At 52.5% G+C, this 21,111-nt stretch overlaps 2 protein-coding genes across 6 annotated transcripts in view; one reads left to right on the plus strand and one right to left on the minus strand.

Moving 5' to 3' along the window:
* PLEKHN1 (pleckstrin homology domain containing N1) overlaps window positions 1-2,027 on the plus strand; it is a 28,420-nt gene extending 26,393 nt beyond the window's left edge. For all 5 annotated transcript variants that reach the window (XM_055705931.1, XM_055705930.1, XM_027803250.2 and 2 more), the window contains one exon: window positions 35-2,027. In XM_055705931.1, coding sequence (XP_055561906.1) covers window positions 35-228 — 194 coding nt within the window. In that variant the 3' untranslated portion in view covers window positions 229-2,027. The remainder of the gene's footprint in view (window positions 1-34) is intronic.
* A 3,164-nt stretch (window positions 2,028-5,191) lies between these two features.
* PERM1 (PPARGC1 and ESRR induced regulator, muscle 1) lies at window positions 5,192-16,676 on the minus strand. The gene is made up of 4 exons (XM_055706450.1): window positions 16,586-16,676; window positions 13,933-15,978; window positions 11,890-12,006; window positions 5,192-9,877 (listed from the first exon to the last, which is right to left on the minus strand). Exons 2-4 carry the CDS (start codon window positions 15,974-15,976, stop codon window positions 9,798-9,800), a joined length of 2,241 nt encoding a protein of 746 aa, XP_055562425.1. The 5' UTR covers window positions 15,977-15,978; window positions 16,586-16,676; the 3' UTR covers window positions 5,192-9,797.
* Between the last annotated feature and the right edge of the window lie 4,435 nt (window positions 16,677-21,111).

Raw genomic sequence — 21,111 nt, forward strand, 5'->3', positions numbered from 1 at the left:
AGCGCTCTGAGCACTTTGTTCTGGTTTTCTGCAGACGGAAATGTCGGCACATGCGACCTGCCAGAGGCCAGCTGCCCGCACCGTGACTCTGCAGCCTACCATGACTATGCCGAGCTCCAGAGCTTCCAGAGTGACTTCAGCTATGACAACCTGTGGGAAGCTGAGGCGAAGGAGCAAGGCAGCTCGCACAGCTCCCCAGCTCCTGGCCACCAATTCTACCAGGCCTGAAGAAAGGCCTCCAGAGCCAGGCACAGAAAAGCCCCTGGGCTCTTTTCTCTCTGGGCTTCCCCCCAGGGTGAGGAGCCTGGGGTATACCAAGCAAAGGGAAGGGCTCTGCTCTGCGGAAGGCTGGTTCCCATGTCCTGGCAGGTCCGGAGTTCAAACTTCTCCCCTAAATCTGGGGATGAGAGCAAAGCACAAAAATGACAACCTCTGCGGAGCCAAGGAGCAGTGTGTGCTACGCTAAGGAGCATGCTCTGTGGTTGCACTGCCTTGGGGAGCCCTGGCTAGGGAATGGCATTGCCCCCCTGGAAATAAAAGGAAGAACAAAAAGCTTGTCAGGCTCCCTCAGAGAAAAGGGACTGGGTGTTCAGGTGGAGCAATCACTCAAAAGCCAAAGAAAAGGGCTGGCTGGTGGCTGGGTTAGTTTGATCCTTTTCCTTTTTACCAGAGCCCTCAGGCTGGCCACTTTGGGGATTCACTGATCCCTGAGGATAGCTGTTAAACCAAACCTTCCTCCATTGCCAGACACATGAGCATGCCCCATCATGGTGTATAAGGTTGGCAGCAATAGGTGTGCTCATAGGAGTTTCTTCCTGCCCGATCAGGTACCTGACAAGAGCTGGAGAAAAACAGTCTGGATCTGGGAAGAATGGGCCTTTCTTTCCACTTAATGCAAAAAATTCTTCCCTGCCAGTACTGCCTCCAAACCATGGTAGTGACCTGCAATATTATGAGCCTGTCACCTTGGCAGGTGGAATCAAGAAGTGTGCTGCCAGCAAATATGCCAAGTGGCTTGTGTTTACCAAGGTCTTCCCTAGAAAGGATGCCCTAGATTCCTCTTGGGGGACTGTGCCCTTTCCTTCCACTCCTCTGTCCGTTACTGGGCTCACGCTAAATTCTGCCTGTGACTATCTAGGCAGGGAGGGAAGGAAGGAGATTTCACCACAAACCAAACTCCAGTCCAGCCATAATACTCCAGTGATCAGAGCAATGCCAGAGTGGGCTGCAATCTCTCTCTTCCCTCCTCCAGAGCAGCAGCAAGACCAGGATACAAACAACAGGGGACAGAGTCTCAGTGCTATCATTTTCCAGCCTCTTAGGCCAGATCCTTTAGCACATACAAGGTCGGCAGCAAATCCAAATGTTTTAACTTAAGTTCCAAATTCTTGACCTTTGTTCCCTAAAGAAGCTGCAAACCAAACATATTAACAAAACTCTATTTTTGTTCTTTCACTGGTGCAAACAAAACAATCCAGGAGCTCTTTGTACTTGAATATCTGTGTATTACATTGTACTTATTTTTTTTTTTTTTCAGAAGGTATCCAACAAAGTTTACATGCGAGGTTTGAGTGGATAATATGTATTTAACTTGTAAATGTGGCTGAGTTGAAGTTCTATTTAATTTTCTAGCTGTGGATGATGTTCAGTACTGTAGAATGGGCAGCTGTCTGCACATTCGTGTGTGTGTTGGTTTGGGTTTTCTAGCTGTTATTGTTTTGTTTCAGGTTTGCTTTCATTTTGGGAAGATTTGTATCTAGTAACTTAACCCCAAAAGTGTCTATTTATTAGGACAAAATTGCACTAGGGAATGTCAAAAGCATGTAGTATGCTGGGAGGCAGGAGGGTCATGAGCCCCTATGAACACGTTGACTTTGAAGATGGTCACCACAATATTTTTAACTGGGTTTCAACAGCGATACCTGCAATGTATCAGAAGGGAAAAGCCCCTCCCTATTACTGTAAGAGTTCCCTGGTGGACTTCTGTGAGACTGGACAATTGCAATACATGTTCTTCTGGAACATTTTTCTTCTCTCTTTCTTTGCCATCATCTGGTTTAACGGAGATGAATTTTTGTCTGTGTTGCTGTGGTCCTTTCCAAAGCCCTTCCTCCCTGGAGGGCTCTGGGGCCCTGGGTCCAGGATGATTTCCAGACAGTCTGTAGTTCAGGTCAGGCACTCGTAAACACCTAATCTTAGAGCAAAGTCTCTCCTGCGTTCGTCAGGCAATGAGGCCTGGCTAGAGGTTTAACGCCGAAGCTAATTGGACTTTGCCTCAGCCCTGTTTTCTGGGGGTCTTGGAAAGATGCTGTGTAAAATCGGTTGGTGACTCCAAATGGCTCCGTGCACTCGTGCATGCAATGCCCGTGCCGTGCTGTGATTCAGGAGGGTCTGTGCTGCCTGCTCTCCAGCCTGGGGAAAACCTGGGTGAGCTGAGTGGGGATGCCCTGGCCAGCCCCAGCGCTGGGTGGGGTGCAGACCTGAGCCCCCCAAGGGCTGCCAGGTGGTGCAGGGTTTGGCTCTGCCTCTGCTGCTTTGTCAGTCTGACCTCACTTCACGGCAGCTGCCTTCTAACAAAGCTGGTTGGGAAGGGGAGCTGGCCATGGCAGGGGCTTGCTTGGCAAGGAAATACTGTCCTGAGGACTGCATGCGGATGCCCGTAGGCAACTTCTGTCTCTGCATCTGCCTTGGGCAGAAAACCAAGTGTCCTGGCTGCCTCTGCAGTTATTCTGCAGAGAAGACCAGCGAGGAACTGGATGTGGCCCTCAGTTTGTAAGTTCAGTAATCTCTTAGGGCTGGGAGCAGCAGGGCAGGCAGAGGGCTTGCCTTCTCAAGCACACTGCTCCGTGCAAGACATCAGCTGCTGCAAGGTGCTGACACTTGGGAAGGTGGCAGGTGTTGGTGCTGCAGCCAGAAGTGCTCAAGACACCGAATAACCAGGCAGGGGGTGGATGTGTTGGCCGCAGAAGCCCGGTGGGTCTGTCCCTCAGCAAGCAGCTCTCCCAGGCTGCAATGTGGAATCACATTGACCGGTGACAGTTACACGTCTGCACAGGACCACCAGTAGCAAGGTGCGAGATCCTGGTTTCAAAGTGCCTGCAGAGACATGACACAGCTTCTAAAGAAATTTTTGTCCTGCTCCTAGAGTGGCAACTTTCCTCCCTGGCTACATCTGGGCTAAATTTGTCACTCTTTCAAATGCTGCCCTTTCAACATGCAAGCTGCTCATTTCTCATGCTTCCAGCATGCCTTTGTGTGCAGCTGCTGTGGTCTGTTTGGCTCTTATTTTGGGTCCTGAACTCCGTCTCTGTGCTCGTGCATCTGTGCCTGAGTTACTGCCTTATTCCTGCCATATTTGTGGCGCAGACTGTAGCTACCTCCAGCTGCTGCGCAGCACAGAACATAGCATTGCAGGGATGGAGTGTGAGCATGCCCTTAGCAAACAGGCAACCATCAGGGGCTTGTGCGGAGAGTGTGGGGTTATAGCTGTACACAGGACCTGAGTGTCCCCTCCCTGAATGCTGCCGTCCTGTAGACCACTAATGCCTGCTCCCTGCTGTTTTTTCACTGCTACCCAGCAGCAATTAAAGATTGTGCTAACAAACTGCCACTGAAATGGTTACATAGCCTCTGCCATACAAGCAGCTAAAGGAGTTTCACTTATACCCTTTCCCAGCTGGGTTTAGCTCCCCTAGGAGCAGCAGTTCTTCCTGCTTTCCCTCTGTCTGTCCCTACTTTAGAAGGTTGTACAGTTTTGCTAGGCCGGTATAATCAATGCAGAGCCATTTATGTGTGTGTACACAAGCCCTAAAATGTTTTCAAACCAGCCCCATAAGCATCAGACTGGCCAAGACCCACACCCAGGCTCCCCAGCACAACCTGGTTTCCCACTTGAGTCATCACTTTTGCCATCCATTGGTTTTCTGCTGATGGTTTCCAATCCAGATGTTGACCCAGGCGGCTCTGTAGCAGGTGGGAACAGGGCTGTGTTTGTGAGCTGTGTTCGTGGACACCTGCCTTGGGACCGTGAAAACCCCAGCTTTTCCTCCAACACATTTCTCTTAGGCTTTAAAAGTAGAGGGTTTAGTTAAAGTGGCATTAGACGTCTCAGCACAAGTTGCATTAAAATGGCAACTGTAGTACCTGTAAACACACAAAATACCTCTCATTTCCTGGAAAAATAAATTCGTCCTTCACAGACTGGCTGCAGAAAAAATATGATCTGAACCAGGTCACCGCAAACTGCAGGCCCAGTGCTCTGGAGCTGCCAGCAAGCCCATACACATCCCACTGCTCAGCTTGGTCACAGCATAGCTGCATCTTTATTCACAGAGGCAGATGAAAGGCACGAGATGATACTAGCTGCCAACAATCACTCTCTGACAAATGATCTCTCCACCCCCCTGCTCCCTCCAAGTACTAAAAGTCCTGAATCAGGTCCCCCCTTCTGAAACCGTGGCCGGAAAAACAGAGCAGTTATTGAAACACCACGCACTGCTGTATTTCTCTCTGCTTTCTGATTTCCAAGCCACATTTTCAAACTTCTTTTGCTCAAAGAATAAACAGCAGAGAGGTGTTTTTAGAAAAAGAAAGTGGAGCCTGTGACCTGCTCCTTTGGCTTCAGGAGTTTGGAGAAAAAAAACCCATGAGTGAAGACACGGTGTAGCTGCCATGGAGCAGCCCACCTGGCCGGCTCCCTCTCCTTTGCTGTGCATGGATGTGCCAATCTTCTTGTTGTGTTTTACAAAGACATTTGAGGTTTGGGAATTCCTCGGTGGGCATTTTGTATGAACGTGTCTTTTCCTGTCAGCTGCCTATGAGTGGCTGCCTGGAACCACAGCTGACGTTGGAGAAGGACCTGCTCGGAAAACCTGCTCAGAAAACCCAGCGCCTCCCTTGCAGAGCTCTTGGTCCCCTGAGGAGCTGAGGATGTGCAGGATTTGCCCTCGTCTGTGATGAGCAACTCCCTCACCGCCCTGTGGGTGGGGGAAGCCACCAGAGAAAGCCACGCTCGGACTGAAGCAACTGGCGCTTCTGTCAGTCCCAGATCAGAGGGAGGTCACTGCTCCCTCTGCTCTGCCTGCCGCCCGCCGGGGCTGCACTCCGCCTCTGGCACAGCACCACCAGCCATCAGAAATATTTTTGAAGTGCGGGGAGAAGACGGTCATGACTCAGAAATGGCCTAGCAGGAACGTCCGCGGGAAGCTTTGCTCTAGTTTTATTACGGAGAGGTGAAGCAAAAATAAGAGTGAAGGAACTGCTCCAGCAAAACTGATGGCTGCAGAAGAGGGAGGAGAGCGAGCCGCAGCCCTCTTCCAGGCTGGGACTCCAGCAGCCGAGTGGCACGTGATGTATCAAGGCCAGATGAAATACGGAGGCAGTTCTTGAGGGTGCACCTGCCTGACTTTTTCATCTGCTTGGCAAGACAAGGTGTCAGATGTGGGAGCTACGTGCAAGGCAGAGAAGTGGGGTTGGATGGCATGGGTCCCACTGCCAGCACTGCCACTCTCTTTGGTGAAGGGAAAACAAATCTCACAGTAGCAAGGGTGCGCTGAAAAGGTCGTTTCTATTGTGGTGGCTGCTGCTATTGCAAAAGATGGTGAGCTCGCAGCTCCTCCCTCCAGGGTGAGATACAGGCAAGATGACCTAGCCATGGAGGGAGAGGAGAGAGCTTAAAAGGTCGGAGAATAAACCAAGCATTAAAATTGCCAGCAAGTCCAGGCTGGTTTTCCTGAAGGACACTAGAGATGTTGCTGCTTGACTGAGCACAGTAGACACTCCCAGATCTGATCTCCTGATACCAACAAGATCTTTCATAATTCCTTTAGCTTCTGCAGTGCGCTGAAAATACCTATCTTCTGAAATATTTACCTCATCCACTTCTTCTAGTAGAGATGAAAAGGAGTGTGAAATGCACCTATAACCTGATGGATCATCTGGCAGCTTTGGTAACTTTTAGCAGGGGGAGGTGCCAAATCCCATTTATGTCTCCAAGCCCAAGCTCTAAAGGATCGGACACCAATTATCACAGACAGGCAAAGGGCACTTGCTGGGAGAGGTGACAGGCACCTTGTTATCTACAGCATAATATGAGTACTGAACTCTTCTGGGTAGAAACTTTGCATGAGTTTTTGAACAGTAGGATAGAGGCATTGAGAGAGTGAGATACCCGATGTCCCTTGGAGTGGGAAAACTGAGACTCAGTGCTACCATGCCTTTCCCAGCTCAAGCAGGTCAAGGACCACCAGGAGGCAGCTTTTCCCGCCCCAAGTGCAGCTCACCCATGGACCAGAGCACTGGGGGTACAGAGCATGACCTACCATTCCTGCTTCTTGCAACATCTAGATCTGATTCCTTTCTGAACTGTATCTGGTATTACTACCGGCATGCAAAACAGCTTTCCTGCAGCCTCCCGTCAGTGCCATGCCTGCCCCGTGTAGTTCACAAAACCTGACAGTAGTCTCCGACTGTAGCCTGACTGCCTGCAAGCAGTGGAATGAGCTGGCTTCCTGCAAAAATCTTGCACAGAGCCTTCAAACAATGGTGGCAGGAGAGGATGAGCAAGTCTCTTCCCAGTGGTGATTTAGCACCTACACATCCACCGCGAAGTTCTCCAGCCCAGCCTCAACTGACTGAGCTTCCTCATTCCTCACAGGGTGCCCAAGCAGTGAGCTGAAACAGCAGCACTCCCATTGCAGCAAATGTCTGCAGCTTTGGCTTGTGGGGAGCAGCTGAGACCAAAACCACTTCCCCTGGGAAGATGAGGTCTCCAAAGCAAGGACATTGCTTAGAAAAGAGCCAGCTGACATGGGTACATGCAGACTCGTCACATCCCAGCACAGAGCCCTGCCCCCATTCAGACCTCCCTGGTGGGGCTAATATCATCATAAGTGTTTTCAGCATTATGGTTTCTGGCCAGAAATCTTCCGGTGAGATCTACAGACCAACTTTTTAATCCCTGAGACACTGAGATAAACCAGAACAGCTTTCCCAACCTTTTTGCCCAGGATTAAATTCAGTGACTTTTAGCACAATCGTTCATTGACTGCCAGAATGGCACCGCACCTGGGAGTGCTGTACATGGCTGAGAGGGAACGAAATGTTCCTGCACCTGCAAAACAAAGGGAAAACATTACTTCCTCCAGATTTGTGTGACAAAGCTCGAAAACACAAAATCTGAAAAATTCAAACCAGGCAAGAAGTCAGCACTGACCGTTCAAGGATTTAGCTGTGTCCCTTACCCTGGGGACTTCACTCTGCATGAGGAACTAGGGAGGGAGAGCCAGAGCCCCTTGAGACAGGAGCTGGCAGTTCCAGAGACCCTTTCCTTTCAGCAAACCTGTCTGCTGCCCTCCTCTGACCTTTTTCTGCTTTGCTCAGCCCCGTGTGACAGTCTCCCAGGAAAATGTCGCATAATGAAATTGCCTGATTCCTCCAGCTGTTCCCCCATTACCCACCCACCATGCCAAGGCTGCTGTATTTCCACCTGCCACTGAGATCGCGGAGAGCGCTTAATGGATTATGGCTGGATAAACAGTAAAACTGAGCATATGTGAACACTTCAGCCTCCCCTGTGCCTCCCGTGCTCCTGCTCAGTGGATGGAGAGGTCTGCTGGGCACATCTTCCAGGGCCTGAGGCTGCAGTGCCAGGCATTCCTGGATGCAGCTCAGGCTGGAGAGCTTGGCTGCATCAAGGGGGCTGGAGAGGTCAGAGGCGATGAGGATCAATGGATGGAAGCCGGGAGCTGCTGCTGTGCATTGACTTGTGCTCCCTGGTCTGTTCAGGGGGGTCCCAGGAGGAGATGGGCTGGAGGGTTGTCAGGAGTGGGACTCTGCTCGAGTCCTGAGTGCTTTTTAGACGGAAGAGAGGGCAGAGCTCACTGGATCAGGCCATTAGCTACATGTGACAGACAAGATGTGTCTCAGGTAGGCATGGGGACTGAGCCAAAGAAGAGGAGAAGCAGCCCATCTCCCTGCATACGCTGTCCTCAGGGCTCCTCAGCCAGCACATCAACCCCTACATTTTTGTATCAACAGACACATGATGGACTGGTTTCTCATTCTTTAAAACTCAGTACTCATTCAACAGTTTCACACATAAACAATATAGACAGAAGTATGTACACAAAAATATTAAATGAGATAGATCTTTATTAGAAGCTTCCAGCATATTTTATCTGTTCTCCTCCTCCACAAAACTCCTCTTAACTGGATACGCAGCTGGTATAGTCCATACAGAGCCTGTACGTCTCTCTCTTGCTATTTCCTGCTACATATCTCACTGTACAATTGCACAGTGTTCTTTCTTATCAGCAATAATACATGGTTGTCAGTACAACTCTACACACATTAAAATTGCATGGCACTCTGCATTGCAAGGGAAGAGCTAAACCTCTCCTCTCTGGTTTCATAAGGCAAACATTGCCACAATGTTCCTATAAAGCTCATAAGCAGATCCACACAGGTATTCTGGGCAGGTTTCCCCCGGTACCTTTGTGGATCTGGTCCCTAAGGGCTTAAAAAATCTCACATTCGTGCTGTTACCAGACTTGGAAGTGCAGAAACCCCCTCATTAATAATGCCCTTTAGTGATCAAGAAGGCACTAGAAACTGGGAAGAACCACTTATTTTTAATTTTTCACCGCACTTTCCATTCTGGGTCCGCTCCAGCCCTCTCCAGCCCCACAGGTTACACACCCAGCCACAGCACCTCCTCACCCAACATCTCTTCCCAGCCCACTTTATGTCTCTGTGATGGGAGGCAGCGGAGGGACCAAGCTGTATATATAGACCCTTCATCTGGTGATTGTCAGAGCCATACATGTACACATACCTTTTCCTTCTCCTCTCCGACATGCTCCTGTCTTTGTCAGGGCTCTTTCCTGAGGCTCCCCGGTGCTCGGCCCCTTTCCCTGCTGGTCTTGCAGCCTCTTCTGTCCTGCGCAGCCTCCTGCAGGGCCCTTCCCAGCCACCCTTTCCCCTGGCCCTGGCTCCATGATACTTGCCTGTCCTCTGCCTATGGGAGTGGGATGTGACCTTGCAGTGGGTGCTCCTCACCCGCAGGGACAGGCACCGCATCTGTGGCTCTGGCTCAGCGGGACTGAAGGCGGCCACATGCAGCAGAAACCCTATCTCAGCCTCCTGAACTGTTAGACCGAGCCATGACTTCTTGGAGTGAAATCCAAGAGGATGAGTCCTCCTGCAGTGAGCCAAACTGGTCATGGGAGACTTGGCCCTTGCCAAGCGAGTGGCCCCTCTGTTGCCTTTAGCTGCTGCCCAGCTAGCCACACACAGCCAGCACATGCTTAGCAAAGCACCATGTTTGGGCAGAGACAGCTCTTCCCCAAAGCTCTCTCCTCTCTTCCTTCACAGATATCCCAGCTCTTTCATAGGAACAAAGCACTTTCCTGGTTTCTTTTGCTCTCTCTTCCCTCTGCCCCCTCAGTGCCTTCCTTTGCCACCAGCTGCCTTCAGCAGGGAGGATGGACAAGCAGGACCCTGCAACTGATGGTGTGACTACTCCTAGGAGATAGGACAAATATGCAAGAAGTGTGCAAAGAAAGAACAGAGCCAGCCCACGCCGGGCTCCTCTTCAGGTACAAACTGCCTACAGTACTGTAAATGACTATCACTGGAAGGGTCCTGCTTCCTGTGACATCCTGTCCCCTTAGGGATGGGTCCAGAGAAGTTTTGGTGCTGGGATCCAGGCTCCTCACGATGCCCAAGAACAAAGTCCCTGGCCTCTGCCTCCACCGTCCTCGCATGTCCTTGGGAAGCACCTCTGGTTTTGTGCTGGGCTAGGTCCGGAGGTGTCCTTCTCTGACCTGCCTTCGGAAGTAGCGGATAGCAGAAAGCGTGCCAAAACTTGCCAGGAACACTGGAAAAGAGCACAGCACATTTCCAGAATGAGTCTGTGTGCTTCTTCCAAAGCCAGGGAGCTGGTGGAATCACCACCCCTGGAAGCATTCAAAAAATGTGTAGATGTGGTGCTTAGGGACATGTTTAGTGGTGGGCTTGGCAGTCCCAGGTTAACGGTTGAACCTGATGAACTTAAAGGTCTTTTCCAGCCTAAATGATTCTGTGATTCCAAACCTGATGGTCTTTCTCCAAACTTGAAGATCACAAGTTATGTGGCTCACTGTAATCCACAGGTCCTGGGGTGTGTGGGTGTGTGTGTCACTCCCCTCCCTTTCTCAGTCCCTTCCTGCCTTTGCTTTTCATCCCCACCCCACCATCCTTGTTCCCAGTGCATTCACTCCTGAGCTGTCCAAAGCCTGGCCAACTACATCTAGTCCTATAGTCTGGGCACAGGAATCACACCACCATTTCACAAGAAACAGCTGCTTTTGAGGGAAACACAACATAGACTTCATGCGTGTGGTAGAGATGAGTGGTGGTTAGATATACAGCTTCATGTGGAGATCTAGTGGGTCTAATCTCGATGAGAAAGCCACAGTAGGGTTTCAGGACAGTCCCTTCATTTTCTACTTCTGTTTGGACCAGGAATATGCCAAGAAAAATATAATTTTGTGGGTTATCTGTGGATACTCTGATCCCAGCCAAGCAGAAAATACCCAAAACGCAGAATCAGAAAATGTAGAGATACAAAAAATAACTAATGGAGATGATACACAGAATCAAGCTCTTCTCTGTACTTTTAGCTAATATTTTTAGCATGGCTTATAAAAGAGGTTAAAACCCCCTGATCTGTGCCCAAGCAAAACTGGGAACCCAAGCCATGCCTTTGGATTTCCCAGTTTAAATTCAGACTTGATTTTGGTTTATGTGTTAGAGCCTGGGACATAGACAGGGAAATTTAGCTTGTTAGAACCTAAAATGCCAAAAAAGAATTGCCCAGGACGTTAAGCTGTCTCTGGCCTCCCCTCCTCACCTGGGTGCTTACTGCACGCTGGGTTATGCAATCCTGAGGGCACAAGGCCGTTACGTTTTTCACACCCTCTCTAAGGCCACATCTACCACCTAATACTAAGAAGGCAAGGAGGAGCAAGCCAAAAGCTCCTTGTGATGATTGCACGGAGCAACTTTAGCTAATGAGCTATTCTCAGCTCGGGGTGTCAGCTTCCTGTGTGACCTTAGCGGGGAACATTCCTCCCCTGGACAAGCAGCGGGAAGCCCTGACCCTGGCATCTCACCCCATGGCAGGGGCTCTTCGGTGCCCACGGGCTGGACCCTGCGCTCAGCTGCTGCCACCAGGGCAGCACTGCTGCACTCACTTGTCCCCTGCCCTGCTCACCCAGAGACCCGCACCCCTTGGGCCACAGCTCGGCTAATTTGTGTTGCCTGAGCTTCCTCTCTCCCCACCAGTTATTCCAAGTGCTGTGGTTGGAGAGGAGGGGAACTGACAGAGCTCCGTTTACTTGCAGGACTCAGTGCACCAGGGTAATACTTCAGCTAAGCTGTATTTAGAAAAAAGATTATACCTTTACAGCACATTAGAAAAATGCATGTGTTTGTCCCAGCTCTGACGATGGGAGTCTAAACCTGCATCCTCAAGGTACCGGTTCAGCTTCTAACCAGCATGGATCCTAAAGAAGTCTCTCTTCCTCTGACACACTGGTCCTGGTCCCTGTCAGAGGCTGGATGGAGCAGGGCCAAAGCCAGGAATATGGACTTGTCCTACAGTTCAGTTCAAGTCAGCAGCCACTTTGTGTGGGGAAAGGACAACCTAAGTGAGTAGGAGTCAGGGCTGCCATTTCTATAGGAGAGAGAAGGTATTAGAAAGTAACGGGACAGTTTGGAAAAGCAGGAAAATGACTGCATTTTCCCACAGGGAGTGTTAGAGTGTTAGCATCCCTGCCTTTCTCCTCACTATGACTTCCATGGGGTCCTTTCCCACCCCTCTCCTGCCAGGCTGGGCACCATACGTACTGGTCTTCCAGGCATCCGGAGACTGCAGGTCAGAGGTCTTCACTGCCCAGGACGCAAAGGCACAGAAGACAAGGCACATGTCTTTGTGGGTCAGCGCCAGCGGAGCCTCAGGCCTCCCTGTGAGAAGAAGAGCATGAGGCTTGGGGTTTTACACTACCGCCTCTGCCACAGCAGGCTCCAGCTGCGTCAGGGCAGCGAGTCCCTCGCACTCCCAGAGAAATACATCCTTCTCACACATTCACCCTCCCAGAAGACCTTTTTTCAACATTGGTCAGGTCAAACATGTCTATTTAGGACTTGGGTATGTTTCCTAAGGAGAGGGGCACATTTTTCACCCCTCTCAGTTTTACACTTCGTTAAGAGCCCAAGGCAAGTATTTGTTAATGCTACCCATGGCCCTCAGAGGCACAGCCAGTGTGTCACTGCTTCCAGGACCTCTGCCTGCCTCACCACCTCCTGCCCACCTTCCCAGTGCAGCCCTGTGTGATGCCTGGAAGGGGCTCTGGGGGGTAGATTTAGGAGAGAGCAGTTCCCGGGGTGGCTGCTGATGCACCAGGGCTGCAGGCAGGTCTCTCTGGGAAAGGTCTCCTTCCTGCAAGACAATGTACCAAGGCACATGCATCTCTAGGACAAGCATACGCCCCCCGAGAAGCACCAGTGCTCAGCATCTCTCCTTGGATCCCACCTCACTCCCGCTGCCTGCTAGGTCCAGGGAGGGAGACAGCCCTAAGTGCTCTGCATTTTTTTCTTTGCTGGAGTTCCAAGCCTGGTACAACCTGAAGGCGTGTTGCAAGAGTAGGTTATTTTTGCTCCTATGTTTATTTGATCAGGCTTTTAATTAAAACGGGTTTATTAATTATCTACAATGATGGCAAAGGGGGTTTTCTCTGTGCAAACAGACGGGAAGCTCTATTTTGAGGCACCCTTTGGGATGACTCATTCATTGTTTGGGTTTAATATTAACTATGAGGCGCTGTGGCTGTAAGCATCATATAAGCTTTAAGATAAATATGCTGGCTGTCCTAGTGGGTCAGACTTGCTGTCCCTTCGTTCCTGTTTCTCTTACCTTCCTCCAGTAACAGTTAATGTTCAGGTAACCTCTGAGGTCAAGGGTGTTTTTGACATTAGCATGTGTTTTAAAGTCCCCACACACCTCTTTCAGCTGGAAGCCTTGGACATGTCCCACTCTGTGCACACCCTTTCCCCCACAGATATTAGATGGATTAGCAGCCCAGCAGCCACTGCCTTATCTCAGGGGCAGGAGTTCTTTGGTACAGAAGGATTTTGCTGCTCTGCCTCCCACTCCCTCATCAGAAATACAGGTATGTGGTTCTGCAGGCAGTCGGATGGTGGTGGGGTAGGGGATTCCTGTCTCTACCAGACCCTGCAATAGCACCAGCCATGTTCAGTGCAGCTGTCCACTTCAGTACGTTTTCCTTGGTCAGAGGGCAAAAGAATAGATTAGAGCCACAGTAAGTTATATGCATTCAGGGGGGACAACTGAATCAGCTAGGACAGGGACTTTCGGCCAGGGTGAATTTCAGCCTGTTGCATGCATTCTGTCATGACCACCTCTGCTCCAGGACCAGGGTTTGTGGAGAGAAAAGCAAGTTATGCACAGGATATACCCAGATTCCCTGTCCATGCCTCCTGCAGTGCTGGGAGCCAGCCTGTGGGGTCTGGCCAGCAGTACTTGCTTGGCATAGGGACAGTGCGAGCATCGCAAGAGAGAGCCAATGTGACACAGCATGTCGTGGTGGTGGCTTTAGCCGCGCTTCCCCTGCTAAAGCCCAGGGCTGCTGCGTGGCAAGGTGAACATGCCAGGAGGGTGATTTCAGAGCAGCTACACTTGGCAAAGCCCACCAAAATGCTCCCATTTGTAAGGCCGCTGCAGCTGGAGTGGCGGTGGCTGCGGCAGGGCCAGAGCTGGCTACCAGGCTTCCCCAGGGGCAGTGGGAGCAGGGGAGATCACACAAGGCAGAGGCACATCCCTGAGCGCAGCAGCAAGTTGGGGCCGTCGGGCAGGGGGTAGCAGTGCTTTACCTGTCAGTGCAAGGGCCATGTCCAACGTTTCTGACCGTGCCTGGCCTCTTCCCAGTGGGACGAGGGGGAGCTTCTCTCCAGATCCTCTCTGCACAAAGGACTGGGGGGCAGGGGCCTGGCCTCTGATGAGATGCATTGGCCTTTGCAGGAAGGACTTAAAAGCCCCTACGGCCTTCCTCACCTCGGAGGTTGGAGTGATTGAGAAAATCTGCCTCCAGCCTGCCCTGTTCCCAGGCCTGTCTGGAAAGAAGTGTTCATACACCTCAGGGACTGAGATAACCAGGGAGTCTTTGACTGGAGCTGAGTTGGAGTCCTCCTTTTGCAGCTGAGCATGGTCCAAGCTGCTGAACTTCTTTCGCCTCCTGTCTTTACTCTTGACTTTTTTCCTGTTTCCTTCTGGTTCATTGAAAAAATATTCATACAGTTCAGGCAGGGACATTTCCCTTTCCAAGGGTGCTTTCTCCCCCTCCACTGAGTTCTCCACTCCTTCTTCTTCCCCTTGGGAGTCACAGAACAAATACTCATACATCTCAGGCCAACTCACGTCCAGGGTGTCTCTCCCTGCAGAGGCCCCAGCTGCAAAGCACGCGGGGGCCAGCTGCCCAGGGATCTCAGCTGCAGGCTCTCCATGAGCTCCGTCAGCAGCATCTCCTCCAGAAGCTGCCACACTCTTGGGAGGGAGAGGCTTCCCTGGTATCTCCTGGCATGCCGCTCCCAAAGGAGCCATGGCTTCACTGGCAGGGATCGCCAGCACATCGTCACACACACCCAAGGCACCAGCCTGCCCTGGCTTTGAATGCTTGGTGGCCTTCGCCTTTCCCAGGGGCTGTGCCCCTGGCTCCTTTGCCTTCTGCTTCGGGGGAGCGCCCGCGGCTGGATCACCCTCATCCACACCAGGGCTGGGCACTGACCGTTTGCTCTCCCCTGCCTCCTCGCTCCCCAGCTTCACAGGAGCTGGCTTGGCTGCCTTCTCCTTCCCTTTGCTCTTTCGTGAGGACAGTGGCGAGCTTAAAGGTGCCTTTATGGGTACCACGGTCCCCTGCGCTGCAGTCCCTGCAGTCTCCCTGTCCCTCTGGGCTGCCTCTGTGGCACTGGCTCCACGTTGCTTGCGGCTCTTTCTCAGCTGTCCTGGCACCTTGGGCCTCACGACCTCCGGGGAGCCAGCCGGGGAGCTCGGCTCGGCAGCCGCTCTCTCCCTGCTCGCCTCCTCCTGCGCTGGGCAGCTGGGCGCTCTGGGCGCAGTCTCCAGGGCAGGGCTTGGGGGATGGTCACGCAGAGGTCCCCGTAGCCCAGACTCCGAGCGGGAAGTGTTGCTAGGACTTTTCCTCGCTGAACCCTCTGGGGAGGCAGCCAGTGCCAGCGACCTGCCTTGCGTTGGCGTCCCCGGTTGTGCTACCACTGGGCTGCCATAGGGCTGCTGCCCTCCTGCATCCCTTCCCTGTTCAGGGCCGCTCGTTCCAGCCGGGTGGCTGGGAGGCTCCATGGCCTGACTGTTGCTGGCTGCTCCTTTCTCCGATGCTGATGCCAACTGCAGTGCTGCTGCTTCACATGCTGCGTCCTGTCCTGAGCTGCTCTCGGCTGTGCCGTCAGTGGGGCCAGCGAGGGTGGCTGCAGGGGGACAGGGGGGCTGCCTCCCCTGCGTGCTGGGCATTGGAGCAATCAAAGGGCAGCTGGGCTTGTCGCTCTCACACAGAAACCTGCCGACCGAGCCCAGGTCCGCTTCGTCCTCGCTGCCCGAGAGAAGCTCCGGCAGGGAGAGATGCCCACCAGCAGGCCAGCGCAGGGAGGCGTCTCCAGGCACCCCACGTGGGACAGAGCTCCCCGTGCCAGGCCCTGGCCTGCTGCCCACCCTCACTGTGATCTGCCCATTTGTGCTGGCACGGCAGTCCCTCCCCGGCACGCCGTCCCCTTGTTCAATGTCACTGAGACACTGCTCCTCAGCCGTGGCCAGGGCGGCTGGTGCTAGGTTGCATTCTTCCGACGCCAAGAAGAACTCAGCCCAGTCCCTGTCATTCAGCTGGATGCTGTACTCAAAGTTGTCCATGCCTGCAGCAGCAAAGCAAGAGGAGGGGGCCAGAGAGATCAAGGCATGAAGAGGGGGTATCAGCATCAGCAGACATAGCAGAGGTATATGCCCCAAACTCTTCCCCCCAGATTCCTGCCCTGCTTCCCTGTCACCGGCATTCACTCATCCTCACTCATTTCCAGCTGAAAATGGTGAGAGGTGAGGGCAGCTCCTGGCAGGCTCAGCCAGACAGGTATGGTTGTGCTGGACCATAACCCAGCCAGCAGTGACAGAGACCACTACCACCCCCCTCAGGTCCCTTCTGCCTCTGCTCCCCGAGCACAGCAGCACAGATGGGGTGGAATTCTCTCCACAGCAGCACAGCAGTATTGCACTTCACATACCCCTTCCCTACTCCTTTTGCCTTTAAAAAAGTGGGGGGGGGATATGCTCGTGAGCATTCCTGCTGCCACAGCATCATGCATGAAGGTAGCACGAAGCACAGTCCAAACAAGGACATTCCAGCCAGACATGGCAGCTCCGTCCATACCCATGGCTCTCGGGAGGGAGATGCAACAGAGCCCAAAACCAGCAGAGGGGATCCAACGGTAGGAGAAGAAGCAGAGAAATCACAAAGCTGCATCCTACCTGTACCACAATCTAAGCCAGTGATGGAGCCATTCAAAGAGCCACGCAGAAAAATCCTTCCAGCACAACATGATGCTGTACCCTTGATGGGGGCAGAGAGCTCGGCTCCAGCACAGATCCATTCAGGGGCTAAAAATAGACACCTCCCCCTCCCTCCCCAGTGTGTCACTTGAGATCCGAGTGTGATGGGTTCAGAGAGGGCAGGCCCATATATAGAAGCTGGTGGGGAAGATGTGAGGGTGCCAGCCAATGTGTTTCTGTCCCACAGCCTCTGGGGTCTCTGAGACCACACCTGATGCCCACTGCTCTGTTCTGCCCTCTGCCTGGGGTTATTCTGTGGGATGACCAGCAGGGAAGGGGCCCAGGCCCCAGAGCTCCAGCCTTTAGCACAAGGCGCAGCATGACATCTGGATGGCTTTTTACAACATACCCACCTCTTTGCCTCAGTCTGCAGGTTACCCGTTTCTAAAGTGACAGAAACATGCCTTGGGGTGTCATTTGTCTATGTACTCATAGGGCACTTATTGCCAACCCACTGCAGATTCACATCAAAGGACCACAGCCAGCATCACGGTCTTATGACAAGCCTTGCGTGGTGCGTGGCAGCCATCCCATGCACCCCAGGAGCATCTGGTGCAGGTGGCAGAGGGAGCCATGGGTTGGAGACTCAGGGTGAGCCTGGCATGAGGGAGTTACAGGGAAGCAACTGGCTGAGGGTTGCCTGGCGGGTCAGCAACCATGGCCAGAAATAGCCCTCAGCTCCTGCAAGTGCTGGAGCCTGCCTCCTACTGCATGCCCTCCCTGTCCCAGGGTTCAGAAATAGATGCCCTGAAGTAGCTGCCTGCAGCACTGTGCCTGTGAGTGCAAGCCCAAGCCCAGTCCCAGGCCCTGCTGCCCCCAGAGGGGACAGCACTGCCCCCAGACTCTGGCCACCCCTTGTGTCTCTGGGCTGCCGTAGACCCAAACTGCAGATGGCCACTTGTGTAGATGCTGTGGGAGCCCAGCAGGACCCAGGTGCCCTGCGTCCACCTCGAGGGTGCCAGCAGAGCTGGGGTGCTGGCCATGCCACATGGCATGCTCCAAGGGGCTGGGGAACAGCACCCAGCTCCTGTCCCACAGGCTGGAGGGCAGCAGTGCCTCTTGCCCTGCCCTGCCAGCACCTGCCATCCTGCAGGAATGAAGGTCCCCGCCGTGGCTGCCTTCCCGCACGGCACTGCCAAGGAGTGAGCCAGAAGCTCGTAGCCCACCAACAGCTGGAGCTGAAGTGTGCTGCCCCACGCCACCGGGTAAATATTGACCAGGACACGCTTCCTTTCTCCATGCTCCGGGCTGACGCACACAGGGAGCTTGTCAAGCCAAGAAAATATGGAAGGAAAGAGGTCTGCTGCCTTCCCATCCTATCTCATTTCTGATCTGGCTACACCCTTCTCCCTCTCCCTCCTCACACGCGCTTGCAGACGCAGAAGGGAAACCAACTGACTTCCTTTTCTTGGCTGCAGTCGACTTCCTTCCCTTTGAGTCCGGCAGCCAGGGTTAGTCAGAGAAACCTTTAAACTCTGCCTTGCGAACCACAGCAGAGAACATAAAAGAGACAGAGGCAGCGAGATGGAACTGGAAGCCAGCAGAGAGCTGGCAGCCCGCATTATCAATGTCGCATTTAAAGCCAGTGCTGGAGCAGCCACACACCAAACCCAACAGGAACTATACACACCCCACCACATGTTCCACCCTGGCCTCAGAGACACAAACAAGTCTCGGTGCAGGAGACATCCAAGTATTTATTTAGCTGTCCAGGGTAAAGCCCACACACTATCCTTGGGGAAATTATGCATCTGCTAGCACTTCCCTGCCTTCCTCTGGGAGGACCATATAAGCACAGCGTGGACTCCAAGGGCAAGGCATGCTGCCCCAAGCCATGCAGGCTGCAGAAGGGACATTATGCTGTCTGTGAAGGACATCCAGCAGTTGCAGCCCAAACAGACCGTCTCTGATTACCTTCTGGCACCTGGTGCGTGACCCTGTGCCTCTCTGGGATACCTGGCTCCAGCCCTCCAGAGCTCTCTCCAGAGGAACTGGTGCCAGATGCTGGGATGCTGCAGGGCTGCTCCAGCACCTCCAGACCAACGTGACCGGTGGATGTGACCAGCTCAGCTACAGACAGGCGGGCACAGGCCTCTCCACCACCTCCCAGCACCTCCAGTATTGACACTTTGCTATTAAGGACATTATATAAATAACTAATGTCAACGTGTAATTAGAGAAGGGCCTGAAATAAAGCAGGAGATGAGGCCCTTCTCTGCCTGATGACATAGGACACAGTGTGGGAGAAAGAGCCAGAATCAAGGGCATGGAAAAGGGAGTGAGGCAAGAAAACCAAGAGTGCCACAGAGGGGCATTTACATGGGCATAAAGACCCCTTCTGTGGCTTCAGGCTTGACATTTGTTACTCTTGGTGTAAAGGGACCACAACAGACCGGCAGAGGGGAGGGGAGCTATCAGAGCTATATAGAATAATACTCTAAGATAAGCAATTTCCTATGCAGGAAACTCTGTATGGGAGAATTCTACCTTCACAGAGCTTTTAAAATCAGCACTAAACCAACATGAGTATGGGGGTTTTGGCTGAATTCACTGCTGAGACAATGCAGACAGCGCAGAGAAATGTGGGTCTGATATAGACTTGTCACATGCTGCCTGTTAGGGGAGGAAGAGAGTGATGAGATTGCAGGAAAAGCAATGGAAAAAAAAAAAAAACCCTAGCCATAATGTGAAGAGAAATACGTCTGCAGTTTCAGGAGCAAGACGTCATTGGCCCTTGCTGCTTCCCACTGCCTGGGACAGACAGCTCTATTTGCAGCCACTTTCTCATGCTTTCTTCCGCTTTGGCTTGATCATCATCCTTCAGCCTCGGTCACTGATACAGCATGGCCTTGTCTGCCTATCTCTGGCTGATCCCTGGACTCTGGTCTTCCGCTCTCAAGGGACTAGCCTTTCCATCTTACGATCTCCTCTGATTTGATTCATTTTCCCCCCTTCCATAAATTCCTGCAAGGTACAAACTGTCATGTGGATAGCTCAGCTCTTCATGTCCAAGAGCTGCTTGGGTACAGCTTTGACCTTGCACTGCTAACAGCCATGAGACCTGCCTTGTGACAGGGAGAGAGGAAACAGGGAATTTAGATCTACCCCAAAGAAAGTCTAGAATTTAACAGTTACTCTATGCTGAGGAAGGGGTTAAGTCTACATTGAAACTCAAAGTGCAACCAAGCTGTAACCACCAGTCTGGTTTTGCTGGTTTGGGGGCAGGTGAGTGGCTAGGAATTATCACCCCCAAACCATAAGAGGTCTGCATTGTTATTGTCTAAACCCTTTAACTGTTTTGGTTTGGTGTTTTGGGGGTTTTTTTTGCCTGAAACTCAGTCCCCAGGCTCTCTAAAAATTCAGGCCCATGCCTCCCGCGCAGCCAGCAGCGGGCTCACTCAAAGGTCAGCCTGAGCTGACTTGAAACTCAGCCCGCACTTGCCTGAAACTCTGCCAAGCTCTTCCAAAAGGCTTGTATCCTGGCCTGAGTTTCGGGTTGCTAATCCAAGTCTCACTGGGTTTCAGGTTTCCGTGCAAGCTTTGGCTTTGCTCTACACAAGAATAGCCGCAGGCCACATCTATTCTGCTGGCTGGACCTTTCCTGCCAGGGCAGGGATGGCAGCAGGCAGCCACCTCAGTGCCAAGAGCAGGCAGGGCAAGCAGGGCACACAGCTGCCTCAGAGGCACAGGACACAGATAGGCTCCATGTCCATAACCCTGGGCTCACCGTCCCTTGGGGACAGGTTCTGCAACTCTCCAGCTTTGCCCCTCTCGGGGTGCTGCCAAGGGGCTGCAGGCACCATCCTGCCCCGGAGCACTGCACGGCAGAGGACGCAGCGGCACAAGCTATGGCCGTCGGAGCCCCAGGAGCAGTTGCTATAGCTGTCAGAGGACAGGCAAGACCTAAACTGCCATGAAGCTTAGCAGTGCAGTTACCCCGGTGGATTGTTTTAATCCTAAATCCAGCACAGTAATACCAGACCAGTGCATGGTCTGTTGTGGCTGTAAGTGTTTCTGGCTTGGGACCAGCAGCCGTAAGGGCAGGTGACCATTGTCATGTCACAGCTGCCTCACTTTTCATGTTGCTCACCAATGTGAGACAAACGAAGCATGCCAAGCTCTCTCTCTGCAAGTCATACCCAGACAGATAGAGCTATTCTATGTTTTTTACAAGGCCTGAAAAGAGGCTGCTGGGCTGAAGTTCCGGCTCATAGGAATCAGTTTCACAACTGAATGCAACCGCATCAGTATTTTACCTGTGGAACTAATTTTTCCTGCCATTTCCACTAGATGTCACTTATAGCCAGAAAGTTAGCAGTTTCCCTAGATTTTTAACCTCCTCCTGATGTGCAGAACTATGTCAATCCTAAAAAGGGGTCTTAGATGTCCAGGAATTAGGGCTGTAATGGTATTAGAGCAGTCAGGACTGCAGGCTGTAAGAGAGG

The sequence above is a fragment of the Falco cherrug genome, chromosome 3 (assembly GCF_023634085.1).
Source record: "Falco cherrug isolate bFalChe1 chromosome 3, bFalChe1.pri, whole genome shotgun sequence".
NCBI classification, from domain to species: Eukaryota; Metazoa; Chordata; class Aves; order Falconiformes; family Falconidae; genus Falco; species Falco cherrug.

Bases quoted from the DNA above. Each gene is read 5' to 3' on its own strand.
- PERM1 (XM_055706450.1), bottom strand. From the start codon at position 15,976: ATGGACAACTTTGAGTACAGCATCCAGCTGAATGACAGGGACTGGGCT. The intron at 12,007-13,932 runs GTAAAGCACTGC...TTCTTCTCACAG, and splicing joins CATGGCCCTTGCACTGACAG to GGAGGCCTGAGGCTCCGCTG. The intron at 9,878-11,889 runs GTACGTATGGTG...GCTCTTTTCCAG, and splicing joins TCCGGATGCCTGGAAGACCA to TGTTCCTGGCAAGTTTTGGC.